At 36.6% G+C, this 16,874-nt stretch overlaps 2 protein-coding genes across 2 annotated transcripts in view; both read left to right on the forward strand.

Moving 5' to 3' along the window:
• The window catches only part of LOC113392055 (sperm surface protein Sp17), a 186,189-nt gene that overhangs the window by 154,584 nt on the left and 14,731 nt on the right, over window positions 1-16,874 (forward strand). The gene's annotated exons all lie outside the window — the stretch shown is intronic.
• LOC135194188 (uncharacterized) lies at window positions 2,529-7,738 on the forward strand. Its single transcript, XM_064219275.1, has 2 exons — window positions 2,529-3,725; window positions 7,599-7,738. Exons 1-2 carry the CDS (start codon window positions 2,732-2,734, stop codon window positions 7,601-7,603), a joined length of 999 nt encoding a protein of 332 aa, XP_064075345.1. The 5' UTR covers window positions 2,529-2,731; the 3' UTR covers window positions 7,604-7,738.

The raw sequence follows: 16,874 nt of genomic DNA on the forward strand, positions 1-16,874 counted from the left end.
TTCTATGAAATTAGACACATGCAGGCTTCCTCACAATGTTTTCCTTCACCGCCGAGCACGGGATGAATTAAAAACGCAAATTTATTATTTGGAGGTCATCGGCATATTTTATTAGAGGATACAAAGGGCTATGCTAAGATCCAATGTGTAAGCTGTATCCCGAGGTCATAGGTTCAAACCAATGGGTATGAAAAGTTACTGGGATCTTTTGTCGAAAAATTGACAGCAGCAGCTCGCGGTCTGGAATTTGGAGGCGTGTATGCTCCCGTGCCCTGGGCAGTACGTAGCAGCCTTGGTTCTGGGCCCTAAATTTTGCTGTCTCATCGGATTATGAGAGCATCGGAAAACAAAGTGCTACTGTGTCTGCACACACTAGTGTAATATAATATTATTGGTCTTCGTTGAAATTGACTGCCGTGTCAGAAAGCGGTTCGGATGACATCAAAATTATCGTCAATTAATCATATCCACAGTAATAAATCACATTGGTGCCAAAACATAAAACCACATAATCCAAGTACGAAATGCAGCGCTTTGTTCTTGAAATTAAGACACCGTTAGATTTACTAAATTATTAAAGTACACGTAAACATTATTTGTTGCAAAATCCTAACATAAGCCCGATTTCACATACAATAACTGGAAAGCCGAGATAAGATAATTAAGGCTTTGTATACACTTTAAGCGGCCAGATTTATTATATTGTTTGTAAAGTGCCGTTTAGTATTTCTGAACAATATACTAAATGTTTACTAGTTAGAGATAGTTTTGTACGATGTTTAATTGTTTCATTCCTTATAAATGTGACGTGTATATTCACATAGTAATTATTTACATAAATGCCTTATGTATGTATACATAAACATTAAAAATAGTTATAACAAATCATGACCACACGAAATGGCAAGAATACCACTATCTATAGGCACCGTATGAAGTTTTAATAATTTCTTCCAAAACCAATCCACCACAAATCTTGAAAATTGAGATGGTACGTCTCTTATACTATTTGACAGTGCCTCACTTATCCTTTAAAACAGACCACAACAATACTACTTGGTATCCGGCTTTGGTTGGCTTTTACTTGGTGGTATGGCTTTGTGCAAACCCGTCTGTCTGTCTGAAACCGAACAGCAATACTTGGTATTGTTGTGTACCGGTTTGAAGGGTGAGTGAGCCAGTTTAACTACAGACACAAGGGACATAACATCTTCGTTCCCAAGGTTGGTAGCGTATTGGCGAAGTAAAGGATGCTTCATATTTCGAACAGCACCAATGTATAAATGCATAAAAAAAAAAAAATACTACTTGTCGATAGAATATGAGTGGTCTTGCACAAAGCCCCACCACCAAGTAAACATTAAGTTATTGTATTCATATGTATAAGTTTAAAACAAATTATACACAAAATCAAAATCAAAATATTCTTTATTCAAGTATATTCATAAAACCACTTATGAATCGTCATGTTACAATTTTGAACCTAAAGCTACCACTAGTGATTCCTATCAACATTTATTAGATATATAAATGATATTTATTGCTTTAGAAGCAAAAACAAAACACGATTAAATGTATCGATAAAACATAATGCTTCTGAACAATAAATATTGAAAGTATAGTTTAATATTATTGTTTCATATTTGATGAAACAGAAAGTTCCGGGCAATAATATTAATATCTATTTTATTTTATTATTGAACTCAGATAATGTTACATTCTATTTATAATAGATAAAAACGGGCGGTGTCTTAGGACAGCCAGTTCGAACGAAGTTTCTTTCGCTACACGTACTGTGTATTCGAACTCAAACTCAACTTAAACTCCTTTATTCAATATAGAAGCATTACACTTACTTATTGATAGTCAAATTAAACACTACCAACGGTTCGGAGAAAGTAACTCAGCTGGTCAATAGAAATAGCCAGGAGGCGATCGTTTCATTCCCAAGGTCACGTGCTATCAATCATAAACTCACTAATTATATAGTAACCTCACGCACACAAGTCTAGCATAATAAATTATATTATTAAATAAAAGACACAATGAATAAAATTAACGATCTTTGAGAATATCTAAATGACAATAAAAATATTATATGAAAACCTATAAAAAAAAGAGGAGGAAAGATAGCCCGGAGGCTTAAGCATAAAGCTTATACACTGACGTGACCATTTCTGTCAGTTCAGTCTACTGTAAGCCGCGTAAAAGTATGTCTTTAGTCGTTCGTCGAATACGTTCCAAAAAAAAAAAAAGATTTACTTATTTTACGACCATTAAAAATATATTAAAAAGAGTGTTGTCGTGGGATACCCGTTTAGAACGAAGTTGTCTTCGGTATTTATTATGTATTAAACGTGTCTTTCATTGATGTCAACAAAATAAATTGACAACTTTTGAGAATATTGATATTGTTAAATATATGACGGCGTTTCCGGCCTATATCAGGTTGACAAGCTGTCAACCTAGCGAAGCGTCATAGTGAATGGTGAGGCGAGCAGCCATTTTTGAACGACACGATCGAACGAGAGGGCGCCCGTTTACCACACTTATGACGAATCGCTGTGATTGCCGCCATATTGCCGTTTTGTTCAAACTATCTTAGTTGATTTTTGTATGAAAGTGCTGTGTATTCGAACTATTCCTGTGACTACAGTGATTATTAAATTGTAATTAACATCTTGGACTGGATCGTTTATTTTACCACGCCCATCTACCCGATCTAAATAAAATGAGTTCTGGTGAAGGCCCTTCTGCCATTTCATCAGAAGTGGGATTCGATGGTGCCCAAGTTGAGGGTCAACGGACAAAATCGGATGCCGAAAAGTTATTAAGCAGTATGGAGGCGTTGTTATCTCGGGTTCTCGCAAGTCAGCAAACACCAACTGCCAACACTACTCATTCTACGCAATTGCTACCTTTTAACCCAGACGACGAAGAATCTGACGTTGAGGCTTGGTGCAATATAACCGAAGCTATCGTTCTTAAGAAAAATTTAAACGGAATAGACTTGCTCATGGCCCTTACCAGCGCCTTGAAAGGACGAGCTGCAGCCTGCATTACTAAAGTGAATATAAATGAAATGACCTGGACTGTGGTCAAGCAATGTCTAATGGCGAAATTTTCAAAACCAAAGTTGCCGCAGGATTACTTCGACGACATATTACGATTTCAAATCGCTGCCAAAGAAACAGCTTCCGAATCTGCACTACGTCTGTGGAGCTTGATTGAACGGATTCCGAAGTGCACGATGCCTGAAGAAGTAGTTACTGGATTTGTGATATCAGTACTGTGTAAAAAGGATGGACTAATACGTCGCGAATTAAATGCTCACAATATTATGACTCGCACTCAACTATTTCGAGTACTCGGAGGTGTGTCCTTGAAACGCCAATCGGATGGTGGTGGAGATACCAGTGAGCCTGAGATCAAGCGTTTCCGGTCAGTTGAAAGATTCTCAGGCAGATGCAGCTTCTGTGGAATAAGAGGACATCGCTTTGCAGACTGTCGAAAACGTCGTGACAACTTCGGATCTGCATCTCAAGAGGTACCGAGCTCGTCACGAACATTGAAGAACACAACTTCCGTGTCTTGCTACACTTGTGGAAAAAAAGGACACGTGACAACTAACTGTCCTGACAAGAAGAATGGAAGCAAGGCTGCGGTCATGGAGGTCCAACATTGTGAGCACCGTCCGTCCAGGGGGACTTTGAAAACATCTTCCGGTGAGTCTGTCCCTTTTTTATTTGATAGTGGATCATCTTGTTCGCTTTTAAAAGAAAGTTATTGCGATAAACTTTTGGGTACTGCGCGTAAAGACGTTGTTTATCTTAGTGGTATCGGTGGCAATGATCTGCTATGTACTACACAAATTCTAAGTAAGGTTGAAATCGGTGATCGCCTTATTAGTTTACTCTTTCACGTAGTACCGGATTGCAACATATCAGATCCTATTATAATTGGCAGAGATATTTTTGATTTAGGGTTATGTGTTAAAATTGACAATGATAATCTTGTTATATATGCCAAAGAACAATCAAATTTTTGTAATAAATCGGATCCTTTAGATTTATATCAAATTGATACAGATTTACAAGGGTGTGATAAGGATATGTTGATTTCAATTTTAAGAAAATATTCTGATAGTTTTATCGAAGGTACACCGACTAAACGAGTTAAGACAGGAGTATTTGAGATAATTTTGGTAGACCCTCAAAAAGTAGTGTATAGACGTCCTAACAAACGCGCACCTATAGAGAAACAAATAATTAAGGAACAAGTCCAAAAATTGTTAGATGCTGGAGTTATCCAAGAGAGTTCCTCTCCTTTTGCAAGCCCGATTATCCTCGTTACAAAGAAGGACAATTCGTATAGGCTTTGTGTAGATTATAGGGAGTTAAACTCTAATACTGTACCGGAACGTTACCCTTTGCCCCGCATTGACGAACAAATCGACCAGCTTGGTGGGGCCAACTTCTTTTCTTCTTTAGACATGGCTGCTGGCTTTCACCAGATCCCTGTCCATCCCAACTCAATTCAGAAAACAGCCTTTGTCACAAATGAGGGCCAGTACGAATACCTCGCCATGCCATTTGGGTTGCGTAACGCGCCTTCGGTGTTTCAGAGATGTATCACAAAAGCATTCAGCCATCTTAAAGAAAAACCTTTGATATATATGGATGACGTGTTGGCCTATTCAGTGGACATTTCTGAAGGTTTGCAGCGCCTTGATGAACTATTGGCTGCACTATCAGAATCTGGATTTTCAATTAACCTAAAGAAGTGTAAGTTTATGAAACAAAAGATAGACTACTTAGGATATTCTATTCAGTCTGGTGAAGTTAGGCCCAACTCACGAAAAATCCAAGCGTTGATAGATGCCCCAGAGCCCAAGTCAGCTACAAATGTTCGACAATTCCTTGGATTGGCATCTTATTTCCGAAAATTCATCCCCAATTTTACCCATATAGTTGGTCCCCTCTACCCACTTACGAAACTCAAAGGACGTATTAGCTGGACTCCAGAACATGAAAGGATACGTAAACAGTTAATAGACATTCTTACATCCGAACCCGTACTTACCATATTTGACCCAGACCTCCCTGTAGAGCTGCATACTGACGCTAGCTCCGATGGGTATGGAGCGATCCTCTTGCAAAAGAAAAACAACCTTCCCCACGTAGTAGAATATTTTAGCCGTCGGACGTCGGATGCGGAGTCGCGCTATCACTCTTACGAGCTAGAAACTTTAGCAGTAGTAAGAGCAATAGAGCACTTCCGACATTACCTGTATGGCAGGAATTTTGTGGTTGTTACCGACTGCAATTCATTAAAAGCGTCAAAGTCAAAGAAGGACTTAACTCCTCGCGTATATCGATGGTGGGCATATTTGCAAGCCTACGATTTCGATATCGTGTATCGTGAAGGCAGTGGGATGGAACACGCTGACTTTCTGTCTCGAAACCCTTTACCGAATCCAGATTCAGACAATACCACAGAACCCGTAAAATCTCAAATTCAATCTGTTCATTTTATCGAACTCCACCACGGCTGGCTATCTGTTGAACAGAAACGAGATGCCGAAATCCAAGACCTTATTTCGAAATACCATAACAATGGTTTTCCTGAGACTGTAGCTCAAACTTACGATGTTAGAGAAGGCATCCTCTACCGGAAAATTGTTCGGAATAAAGTAGTGTCCTGGCTGCCAGTAGTTCCACGATCTCTTATCTGGACCCTTATAAATCATGTTCATACTGAATTACAACATCTAGGTAAAGACAAAACGCTTGACAAGCTTTATGAGAAATATTGGTTCCCGGACATGTCTAAATGTGTCCGAAAATACATAGACTCGTGCATCATTTGTAAGGCATCCAAGGGCCCATCCGGACCTCAAGCCGTTCAGCTTCACCCGATTCCAAAGGTACCTGTACCTTGGCATACGATTCATATTGACTTCACGGGAAAGCTGAGCGGAAAGAGTGATCGGAAGGAGTATTGCTCAGTAATCATAGACGCTTTCACAAAGTTCGTTTTACTAGAACATACCTTGTCTCTTGATGCGAAGAGTGCGATTAATGCACTGCAAAAAGCAGTTAATCTTTTTGGAGCACCAAAAAGAATTATTGCAGACCAAGGTCGTTGCTACATCAGTTCTGACTTTAAGTCATTCTGCGATGAGCATAAAATAGAACTTCACTTTATAGCGACGGGTTCCAGTAGAGCAAATGGTCAAGTTGAGCGAGTAATGCGTACTCTCAAGAGCATTTTAACTATAGTAGAAAACGACCCTAACAAAACGTGGCGTGACGAACTAGGAAATATTCAACTTGCCCTAAATAGTACCAAGTCCGCTGTTACTAAATATTCACCATCAGAGCTTATGTTCGGGATTAATTCCGATTCTTTAGGTATGGCCAAAATAAACTGTATCGATAACAATAATGCGGTTCGCTCGGATGTCGATTCGATTAGGGAGGATGCTTCGATAAATATTCAGAAAGCTGCTGAATCTGAAACTGTTAGATTTAACCTCGGTCGCGCAAAAATTAAACCATTTTCTAAAGGTGATCACGTGTTCATTAAAAACAACGAACGCAATAAAACTAAATTGGATAGGAAATTCAGGGGTCCTTTCGTAATTACAGAAGTTTTAAATAATGATCGTTACGAACTTAAAAGCATAGCAGGTAGTTCCAATCGTGTTCTTAAATACTCTCACGAGAATTTGCGCACAGTGCCCCAGGGACATATCGGATTACTAGAAATCGCGACTAGTCTTTTGAATGAGGATGAGGCCGAGACGGCGTCGGATACTGAAGAAAATATATTGGGCTTTAACAATGAGAACGAGTCATTAGACCGTCTAGACACCTTGACCGTATGCTCTGATACCGCTTCCGCGGACTCACGTACTATGTCAGCCAACTCAGACACAATGAGTGCTCATTCAGACCCCGAAACGTGGGACGTTATTCACGAAGTTGAAATACATTGAAACAAGACAATTCACCATCATAGGTAGGTATTTGTCTACTTACTATACTTACTGCCAGGTATTGAATGTGTAATGTATGTCGTGAATATTTTGAATGTTTAGAAATTTGTTTGATTAGATGATGCACTTCTTAGTCCCAGAGAGTAGACGAAATTTGTCGTCCGAGCCTCACCCATGCAGAGGGTCAGCTTGTCATGTGATGAACCTAGCATCATCTGACGAAAATTGTCGTCCGAGTCGGGTCCATTACGAGGGCTGACTTGTCCTGTATGATTGCTAGTTATAAGTGAGACGAAACGTGTCGTCCGGGCCAAATTCTGCCAAGGATTGGCTTGTCTGGCTATTCGTAAAGACGAAAGGTGTCGTCCGAGTCATATCCTGCCAAGGATTGGCTTGTCTGGTCATATCTTGGATGGGATAGACCTGTCAGGATGTTTAAATATGTGAAGTGTGGTGTCAGAGACAAATTTTAGATAGAACATTAAAATTTAGGTTCATATTTCTAGATGATTGGTTTATCTGTGGTGCTGAGTAGTTGATAAATAGCATTAAGTCAGGATGAACGAGCAGATTACGCAGTTAACTTAATTTGTTTCAGGTTAAACGCCCGTGGACGGTCGAATGTCAGTCTGGCCGTGACGGCGTTTCCGGCCTATATCAGGTTGACAAGCTGTCAACCTAGCGAAGCGTCATAGTGAATGGTGAGGCGAGCAGCCATTTTTGAACGACACGATCGAACGAGAGGGCGCCCGTTTACCACACTTATGACGAATCGCTGTGATTGCCGCCATATTGCCGTTTTGTTCAAACTATCTTAGTTGATTTTTGTATGAAAGTGCTGTGTATTCGAACTATTCCTGTGACTACAGTGATTATTAAATTGTAATTAACATCTTGGACTGGATCGTTTATTTTACCACGCCCATCTACCCGATCTAAATAAAATGAGTTCTGGTGAAGGCCCTTCTGCCATTTCATATATAATGTTATTTAACATATTAAAATAAGATTCGGTTGATCTGTCAGAGGGCAGCACTTACAAGAATGTAACTTTATGTTATCTGTATTTTCTATTATCTGTATCTGTGTCCCTGGTCGATCCTGATTGTGAAAAATAAAGTGCTACGTTGTGCAATAGAATATCTCAATTTAAATATACTTCGAATCCCATATTAAAGGTTATAATCAACAGATATGATAAGAAATAAAATTAAGCATTATTATTTAAAATCGTATGCAATACGCAGAGAGAAAGACAAAGAGAGGGCAAAGTCGCCTGGAGAGTGAATACCGCTTTTTCCTCACGTGAGGAATTCTCCCAGATCACTCTACTGTAAGTGGCGTAAATGAATTTCGTTCCAGAAATATTACTATACGTACGTTAAGTAAATTTACCAAGAAGATCTTAATAAAATAGTCATAGTCATATACTTTATTTTTTTTTAAGTATTTTACATATAAATTTTGAGCGTAAATTACTTAATACTGATTATCCGTTAAATAGGATTAAATCATTAACTGAGAGTTGTAGATCAGATATGAAACTAGGACAACTAAGACTGCCTCAATAGTTTTATAATAAAACCTTTTTTCCTAGTCGAAAATCTTAATATTTAAAAAAAAACCAACCTAATCAAAAGCAATTACAAAAGTAAAATCGTGTATTTAAAACGATACTTCGTCTCATATTGAATTGTTTCTCAGTGGAAATTCACTTCACTTGAATTAGTGGTCACCCAAAGGAACATTTCACTTTGAGATATTAGCGTGTCCTTCCAGCCGAGTGAGCTATTGTTGCCTCTTCTGTCTGTAATTTGATAAGCACCAAACGGTTAACTACAATACATATGTGGCAATGAATATTTGCACTCATTAAAATACATCTATATATTCTTATCAAACTTGAATATATACTTTTTTTTAAATATCTAAGTTAAAACGATTAGTTGTGTAGCATAAGCGGAATGGGATGGCTCCTTTTTTATTTATCGGATGGTTCCTTTTTATCTATGAATAAGTAGAGTCGTCATCAATGTCCATAGAAATTGGCTCGAAAAGTATAATGAACAATTCCTTACGTCGTCGATGAGCAACCGACTTTGGGAACAAGAAACTGCTCATGTAATAACAATGTCTGGATGGCACCCAGACGGGCTTGCGTAAAGTCCTACGTCAAGGGAAAGCTGAGACCTCAACTCATTTGGTTTATTAATCTATGGATGTTAGGCGGTGAGTATGTTTGTGTAGATGTATATAGGCGGTAAATTAAGCAAGTGATTCCTAAAGTATATCACTTTTAATTATTAATTGCACGAACAATGTATTATACACAATACAGTTCAACACGAATGCACACAAGGATAGTTAACACAGCCAAATAGTCCATAGAAGTATAACAGGTAGAAGATACGAAAGCAGAAAGTAAAGTGAGCACAATAAAATAAAAATACTTGTAGCAAAAATGCGAATGCGCGGTGGATAAGCTAGCATGACCGGGGCGATAGCAGGCGACACGGGTTTCGCGGCGAGAACTCGAGTACCGACTGGTGCGAGGCGCGGCGTAGCGGCGCGCGCGCATTGTTCTCGAACTCCTGACGCGGTGCATAGAAAACAAAAGTCGAGGCGGTGACACGCGCGTCTCCAATGCACGGGTGCGGTGGCTAATAAATATATGTTAAATATTATATCGAGTACATATACAGTAAATAAGAATAGATGAATGATAAATAGATAAATATGTAAAAATAAATATAATACTTGTATATTATAGTAGGCCACAAATCCATCAAAAATGTATGTTAGTTATTAACGTTGTTCTGACGTACTATTACGTTATGTATAATATTTGAATGAGGCTTAAGCGCAGTTTGTAACTTCGGTTTGAGGTAAAAGTAAATTAACCGAATTAAAAATATCTTAAACGTACGGTACGACGATATGTTTTATTTAATTATTATGATTGGATAACATAGCAGGATGGTTAGTAGGATTGTTAACAAATTGCCAAAAGCTTCTAACGAATATACTTAAAACATATTTAATATAAAATTTCATAACGACACCCCCATTTCCGATGACAATGAAACGCCTGAAAGATTACCAGAAGTTGGGACAGGGAAGTCGGTCAAAAAGTTCGTAGTTGAAAGATAAAGCCGGGAATATTCTAGTTTTCAAATCATAGCCACACAATGGTGACTATTTCTTTCGAAGTTTTTTTTTTTGTCTTTTCAAAAAAAGAACACGTTCTAAATTTTAGTTCTTAAAAAAAAGGTTATATTAAATAGGTACACGATTGCCTAAAATGGAATTTTATGGTTTCAGGGTTTATGTATGTTTGTATGTATGTCATATTCTTTGTTCTATCATAACTTTTGAATGCTAGAACAAATTTATATTTATGGAATTTCGTTCATATCTAAGTTATAATACAATACTAAGTTAAACTCTCTTTAATTTAAATAAAACCTATATAGTTGCGGTATGGCTCCAAATTGAATGTAGTATATTTGAATTTTTAACATTTCTACATATTAATAAGAAGGCAAATAATGAAGTCATTTAAATTCTTTATGTCAGTAATTGTATATGTCACTCTTTAATTTGTAAGGATGTCCTTTTGCAGTTTTAACTTTTTTTTATGGGAATTAAACGCTGGTATAATCGCGTTATAAAGGTTTTTAAAACGGTTTGTGAAATTGCTTAACGTTAATAGTTATTGTTTCGCTTCTTACGGTCGTAACGTAAAGTTATATCGCTAATAAACTTTCGTATTAAATAGTCAAACACAAATAATTATTCGGATCGGACTGAAAGTTCCAAAGAAGTATTCAGCCAGCCAACTCTCTAGCTTTAATAATTAATAAATAAATATAATAAATATTGGACAACATCACATATATCACTCTGATCCCAATGTAAGTAGCTAAAGCACTTGTGCTATGGAAAATCAGAAGTAACGACGGTACCACAAACACCCAGACCCAAGACAACATAGAAAACTAATGAACTTTTTCTACATCGACTCGGCCGGGAATCGAACCCGGGACCTCGGAGTGGTGTACCCATGAAAACCGGTGTACACACTACTCGACCACGAAGGTCGTCATAATTATAGAATTATATCGTCAGTATGAATTCAAACTTTAAACCTCATTTCCCAAAAGTATCACGTTTTTTACCTTTCCACGGACGATATAGATTCGAGATAGCCCAGGGGTTTTAACAGATCTTGCGCGTCCTGTTTCGGACGGCTCGAGGAGAACGGCAAGTGGGATGACCTTGTGGTGCCGTATGCACTAACGACGAGGAGGTGCATGGGAATGAGACCATCTCCGCCCCTTGAAGGGATGAGCTACGAGCAGAACAGAGCACGGAAGGAAGGTTCGCTCCGTGTCAAAGTCGCCCATCGCAGTGGTTATAGGGGTACGAATTTCACACAACGTAGTTCCTCTCATAGTGTAACTTTCTGAAGGTTTCTACTGCGTGAAAATAAAAGGGTGAAACCTAAGATTGTGGGTTCAAACCTTTGCCCATAAACGCTGACACTGTAATAAGTATATATCACCTTGTGCCCTGACAATACGCCGTGACTATTTTAAGAAATGGTGAGAGTCAAATCAAAAATAGCCCACCTTGTTTCGAAACTTAAAGTACTACCACTAAATTTGCACAAACATTTGTATTAAACTTACCTTATATGTGCAAGATTTTTTCGTAAAATGTTTGGCATTTGTTGAATGTGTAACTGCAAATCTACGCGGAATGTTGGCAAGGATGGCAATAGCATTACTCACACGAAACGCAATGCAGATTCTACGTGAACTCGAGCCAATTCTTCAATGAGATTTGATGCAATAGTTTTTATAAAACGCTAGGAGGTAGCTGCAGTCTAACTTATTAGTTATCCACTTGGACGTCACTCCATTTTACGTTTTCTTTGTGTATGCACAATGCATGCTTTTAAGAATTTCCTGATCTGTGGTGTGAGGGGAAACCATCATCAACCATATTTTTTATTTCAAAACTAGTTTACATAGTTTAATTAGAGGAGGTAGAAGATGTTGACCATAAAAGGATCGGTTTATACTTCATGCTGTTCCATAGTCTAAAGACAAAGGTGATGTACAAAAAGATGAATATTTCCTCATCAAAAAGATTATATATTATTTATTATATATTTATATATTATATTATAAACGCCACTGCAGCAAAAAACAATCCGCGAATATAGTGTGTTTTATTTTTTTTATTATTTTATTATATTACCGAATTCGCAGATATTTTGGTAGTTAGTATATATATACCAAAATAAATTAGATTATGTTGATTTAATCAACTCGAATATAATTAGTTAGAGGTAAAATTTGGCCTGACCTTGAACTAAAATACCTTCAAATAAATGGTTTATAATTTAATTCGTGAGACGTGTTGTTACGATATTCTGTTTCGTGTATGTGTGTGCTCCAATTCTCGTAAATCCTGTGTTACTGATATTATTATCGTGTGTACGAAACATCCTCTTATTATTGAAGTTTTAAATCGAACTTGATCTGAGCTCAAAAATAAATATTTTGGGCATACGTTTCACTGATCGGAATACGAAATATTTTGTCCGTAGATAGAGCCCTCGATGTACAGCTTGGGTTTTTTTCTCTCACTATCGACAGCTGTCGTTAAAACTGTTTTTTAAAGTCAAGTTGAGATTTTTCAAAACAGTTTTCAATTTCGATCTCCATTGGCCTTTTCCGGCTTTTAGAATTCTAACAGTAATCTTTTATCTAACTGCATGGAAAGCGGTACTAAAGTAGGACACAATAAAAATATATTATATAATTTATTTTTTTATATCAATATTATTTTGCGTTTCTATGTACGTAGTACGTGTAGCCCTTTTTCTTCTTAGTCTCGAATACTCTACAATAAAATCCTTAAAAATGCCGCCTATCTGCACATTTTTGAGTCAGATTTTGTTAAGTGTTTTAATCTAATCTAATATAATAAAAAACAGAGTTTTGGTTCAGTTAAATTATCACGCACGCTCTAAGCAGTACATATCAAAATTTTCTATTAAAAATAAAACACAAATTCCAAATTAAAATGGCGATTAAATTAAATATCAATAAGATTCCATTTCCAATTCTTTAATAAGGAAATTTTAGCCATTACTTCTAACTTTGGAATTGAAGAATGGAATTTTCACTGCCTTTGCTTTAAGTTAAGTTGGAGGAATAATAAAGCGCATATCGTAAGAAAACTTTTCCGTTAAAGCTCTCTTAAAATATACACTGCATACTTTTCACGAAAAGACCAGCTATAACTCAGCTGACCGAAAAAATGGTTTGAGTCTGGAGATAAGCTTAAAACTTTATATGAGTAATTAAATTATTGAAAAAAATATATATTTACATTATAATGTTACCATCGAGGCCCAAGACTTGTAAAAGTATGGCAATCTTAACTCAGGATATTGTGTTCGATCCCTCGATTTGCCATCACCGAATTTTCAAGTGGCTGAAATCCATTCCTTACATCTTCGATGCACCACCAACTTTGGTAACTAAATTGTTATATTTTTATTTAAAAAAAAAAAGTTATATTCCTTGTTCCTGTAGTAACGCTGGCTCACTCACCCTCCAAAACTGGAACACAATTAAGTATAGCTGTTTTATTATGTGTATGGCGCTAGTGCCGCAAAAGAAAGCACGGTATGTTTTTGGTTTCAACGTTTTCGTTCTGGAAATTTTGACCTTTAGAACCAACCCCGTGGACGGCCGGAGACCAAAGTGGAAAATGAAGAATTATAGGTTATTGTGGAAGCAGATCCATCACAAAGCACTTCAGAGACAGCTGCAGGCTTCGGGGAGTGATAAAACTGTATTAATCCACTTGAAGCAAATAGGGAAAGTAAAAAACTTGAACGATACCTCATGAATTGAGTGAATCAAACTTGCAAACACGCGTCGACTGCTGTGCTACTTATCTCAACCGACACAATAATGAAGGGATTTTAAATCGAATCATTACTTGTAATGAAAAGTTGATACTATACGATAATCGGAAGCGCTCGTCGCAATGGCAGAACCCTGGAGACCAAACTCTGCCCTAAACGAAAATTGACTCAGAAAAAGTGAGTGTTTGGTGGACTAGCACCGGTGTTCGTTCACTACAGCTTTCTAAAATCTGGCCAAACGATTACGGCAGATATCTATTGTCAGCAACTGCGCACCATGAAAGAAGAACTAGCTGCTAAAGAACCGAGATTGTTCAATCGCTCTAGGCCACTGCTGCTTCACGACAATGCAAGACCACACACTGCACAATAAACAACTACTAAGTTAGATGAGTTACAATTAAAATGTTTGTGACAGAGACTTTGGACCGGAATTTAGCTCTTAATATTAGTTGGCGTTTTGACTAATGCAAACACTGACAATATTTATGGATGGTGACTTCTTACCAACAGGCGACCCATTTACCAGTATACCCTACCGTTACCTTGTATAAACCGATTTCAGCCGGTATTACACGGTGTTCAAACTAATTAGTTTGAATCAGCCAACCGTAAATTGTGTGTTGGTTGGGTTGAGTTGACTTTGTCTTAATTTATTTTGAGTAAGATACGAGCCCACACAATTATTATATTTTTATTATATAATAATTTTAATTTTACCTGGTGGTAGGACTTTGTGCAAGTCTGGGCAGTTACCCACTCATCAAACAGCAATACCTGTTGTGTTCCGGTTTGAAAGGTGAGTGAGCCAGTATAATTACGAGCACAAGGTACATAACATTTTAGTTTCCAATGTTGGTTGCGCATTGGTGACATGAAGAATGGTTAATAATTGTAACAGTGCCAATGTCTATGAACGGTTGTGACCACTTACCATCAGAACTATTAGCTCGTTGGCCAACCTATTACACAAAAAACAGAGAGTAAGCCTCATAATTTTTACTCATATCAGCATATCCTCTTCGTTCTCAAGTTTCGTGTCATATTGATGATGTAAGGAATGAGTAATATTGATTAACACGATTTACATATATGGGCGGTGGGGTCCACTTACCATCAGTTAGCTAACTTACCTATCCGTTTTAGTATAAAAATTTAAACCTCTCGTCTAATTTAAACTTAGATAAGCATATTTTGAAGATTCTATATTCGAATTTCTTTAATATTCACGTAATGAAAGAAAAAAAACCGTTATTACCAATAAAATTCTTTCAACAGATCGAAAGCAGGTCGTATAGACGGTAGACTTTAATTGACTTGAACGTAAGTTTGAGCGTTTTGTAATTTATTTTCCGTCCTCGAAACTTCGTATGTAGGAACTCGACCTGACTTTTCAAGAATAAAGACTCTTTTAGAAAAATGGTGCTTTTTTATTTTAACCAACGGTTGTACACAAAGGATCATCCTAGTACATTTTTTATTATCATTTATAACAGTAGAAGTCTACTGTCATTTAAAGTACATATTACATATGAATTATATACATATATATAAATAATTATAATGTAATCATACCTTAATTATACTGTTAATCTAAGTAGATAATTGAAAAAAAAACATATTAACAGTTAACCACACCAACAAAGACAATTATAAAATTATTTAATAGTATAGAAATAAAAAAAAAAAAAAACAAAATATTTAAATAATTCATACGCACACGAGTACACATACTTGCACACATAGATACGAAATTTAAGATCCGTACTCTTGGGATGTACGTTTAAAGCATTTTGGTAAGTTTTGTTTGGTTTGGTGGATGAGCATGGTACCCAACAACTGTGTTTATCAAAAGGCATGCTTTATTATAAAAGTTATTACATTATGTATATAGGTATACTATGTTTCTTATATAAAATTGAATATTTATACCGAATAATTCGAAAAACAGTCAAAAAAACAATAACAATACCATAGAAAACGGTATACCTTTATGTTTAACGCAGATGGAATCTCTACTTGACAAGGGTAAATATAATATAGCCTACCCCTACAAGGGGAACTGGGTTATTTGGGTTTTTTAGCCCCTATCGACGAATATTCGGAGGGTTGTTCTCTGCCCCTCCCGAGCCTTGCTACGTTTTTCTTTTCATTGAATGTGAAAGATAGAATTAACGGAATTGTTATTTCCGACAAGGATGACAAAAACCACGTATTAAAAAGTAAAATCATAACCTAACATACATACATATAACATCTGTGTGTGTTTGTATAGTCTTATGAAATTAACTTAGGAGTTTGATTTTTGGAGCATAATACTTCATTGATTTTTCGTTGAGAAAGTTTATAATTTAAAAAAGATGGCTATGAAAAAGGAACATAGAAGTTACTTGTTATCGCCCGCTTCGCTTGCGTTTTAATGATTGGTCGTTAGGTATCGAGTATAAAAAGTAGCCTTTGTCCTTCGTTGGGTATGTCCACCAAATTTCATCAAAATCGGTTCAGTGGTTGGCGCAAAGAGCAACAGATTGACAGAGTTATTTTCGCATTTATAATAATATAGATTGATGCTAACCAAATCTCATTTATTCAATTCAGTAGCTTAAGAAATTTACGGGAACTAATGAACATATTAACACACATACAGTCCCAAAGTCATAGCTTCACTTTAGTCGGACTATTAGTAAATACCAAAAAGAAAATAGTTTTCATTATTAATTTTTATATTCACGTATAAAATGCAATAATATCAAGTTATGTTTCAAGTAACGTTAATAAAGAAAAGTTTTTTAATATCAAAGCCTCAAAGCACTCTGCGGCCCCTAATTCCTACGCAAAAGTTATGAGGAGTGAAATGTGTACGGAAATAACATATACTGACGTAAAAAGCATTGCCGTTATAAGTAATGAAATATAATTTTTATG

Source organism: Vanessa tameamea, chromosome 27, assembly GCF_037043105.1.
Source record: "Vanessa tameamea isolate UH-Manoa-2023 chromosome 27, ilVanTame1 primary haplotype, whole genome shotgun sequence".
Taxonomy (NCBI): domain Eukaryota; kingdom Metazoa; phylum Arthropoda; class Insecta; order Lepidoptera; family Nymphalidae; genus Vanessa; species Vanessa tameamea.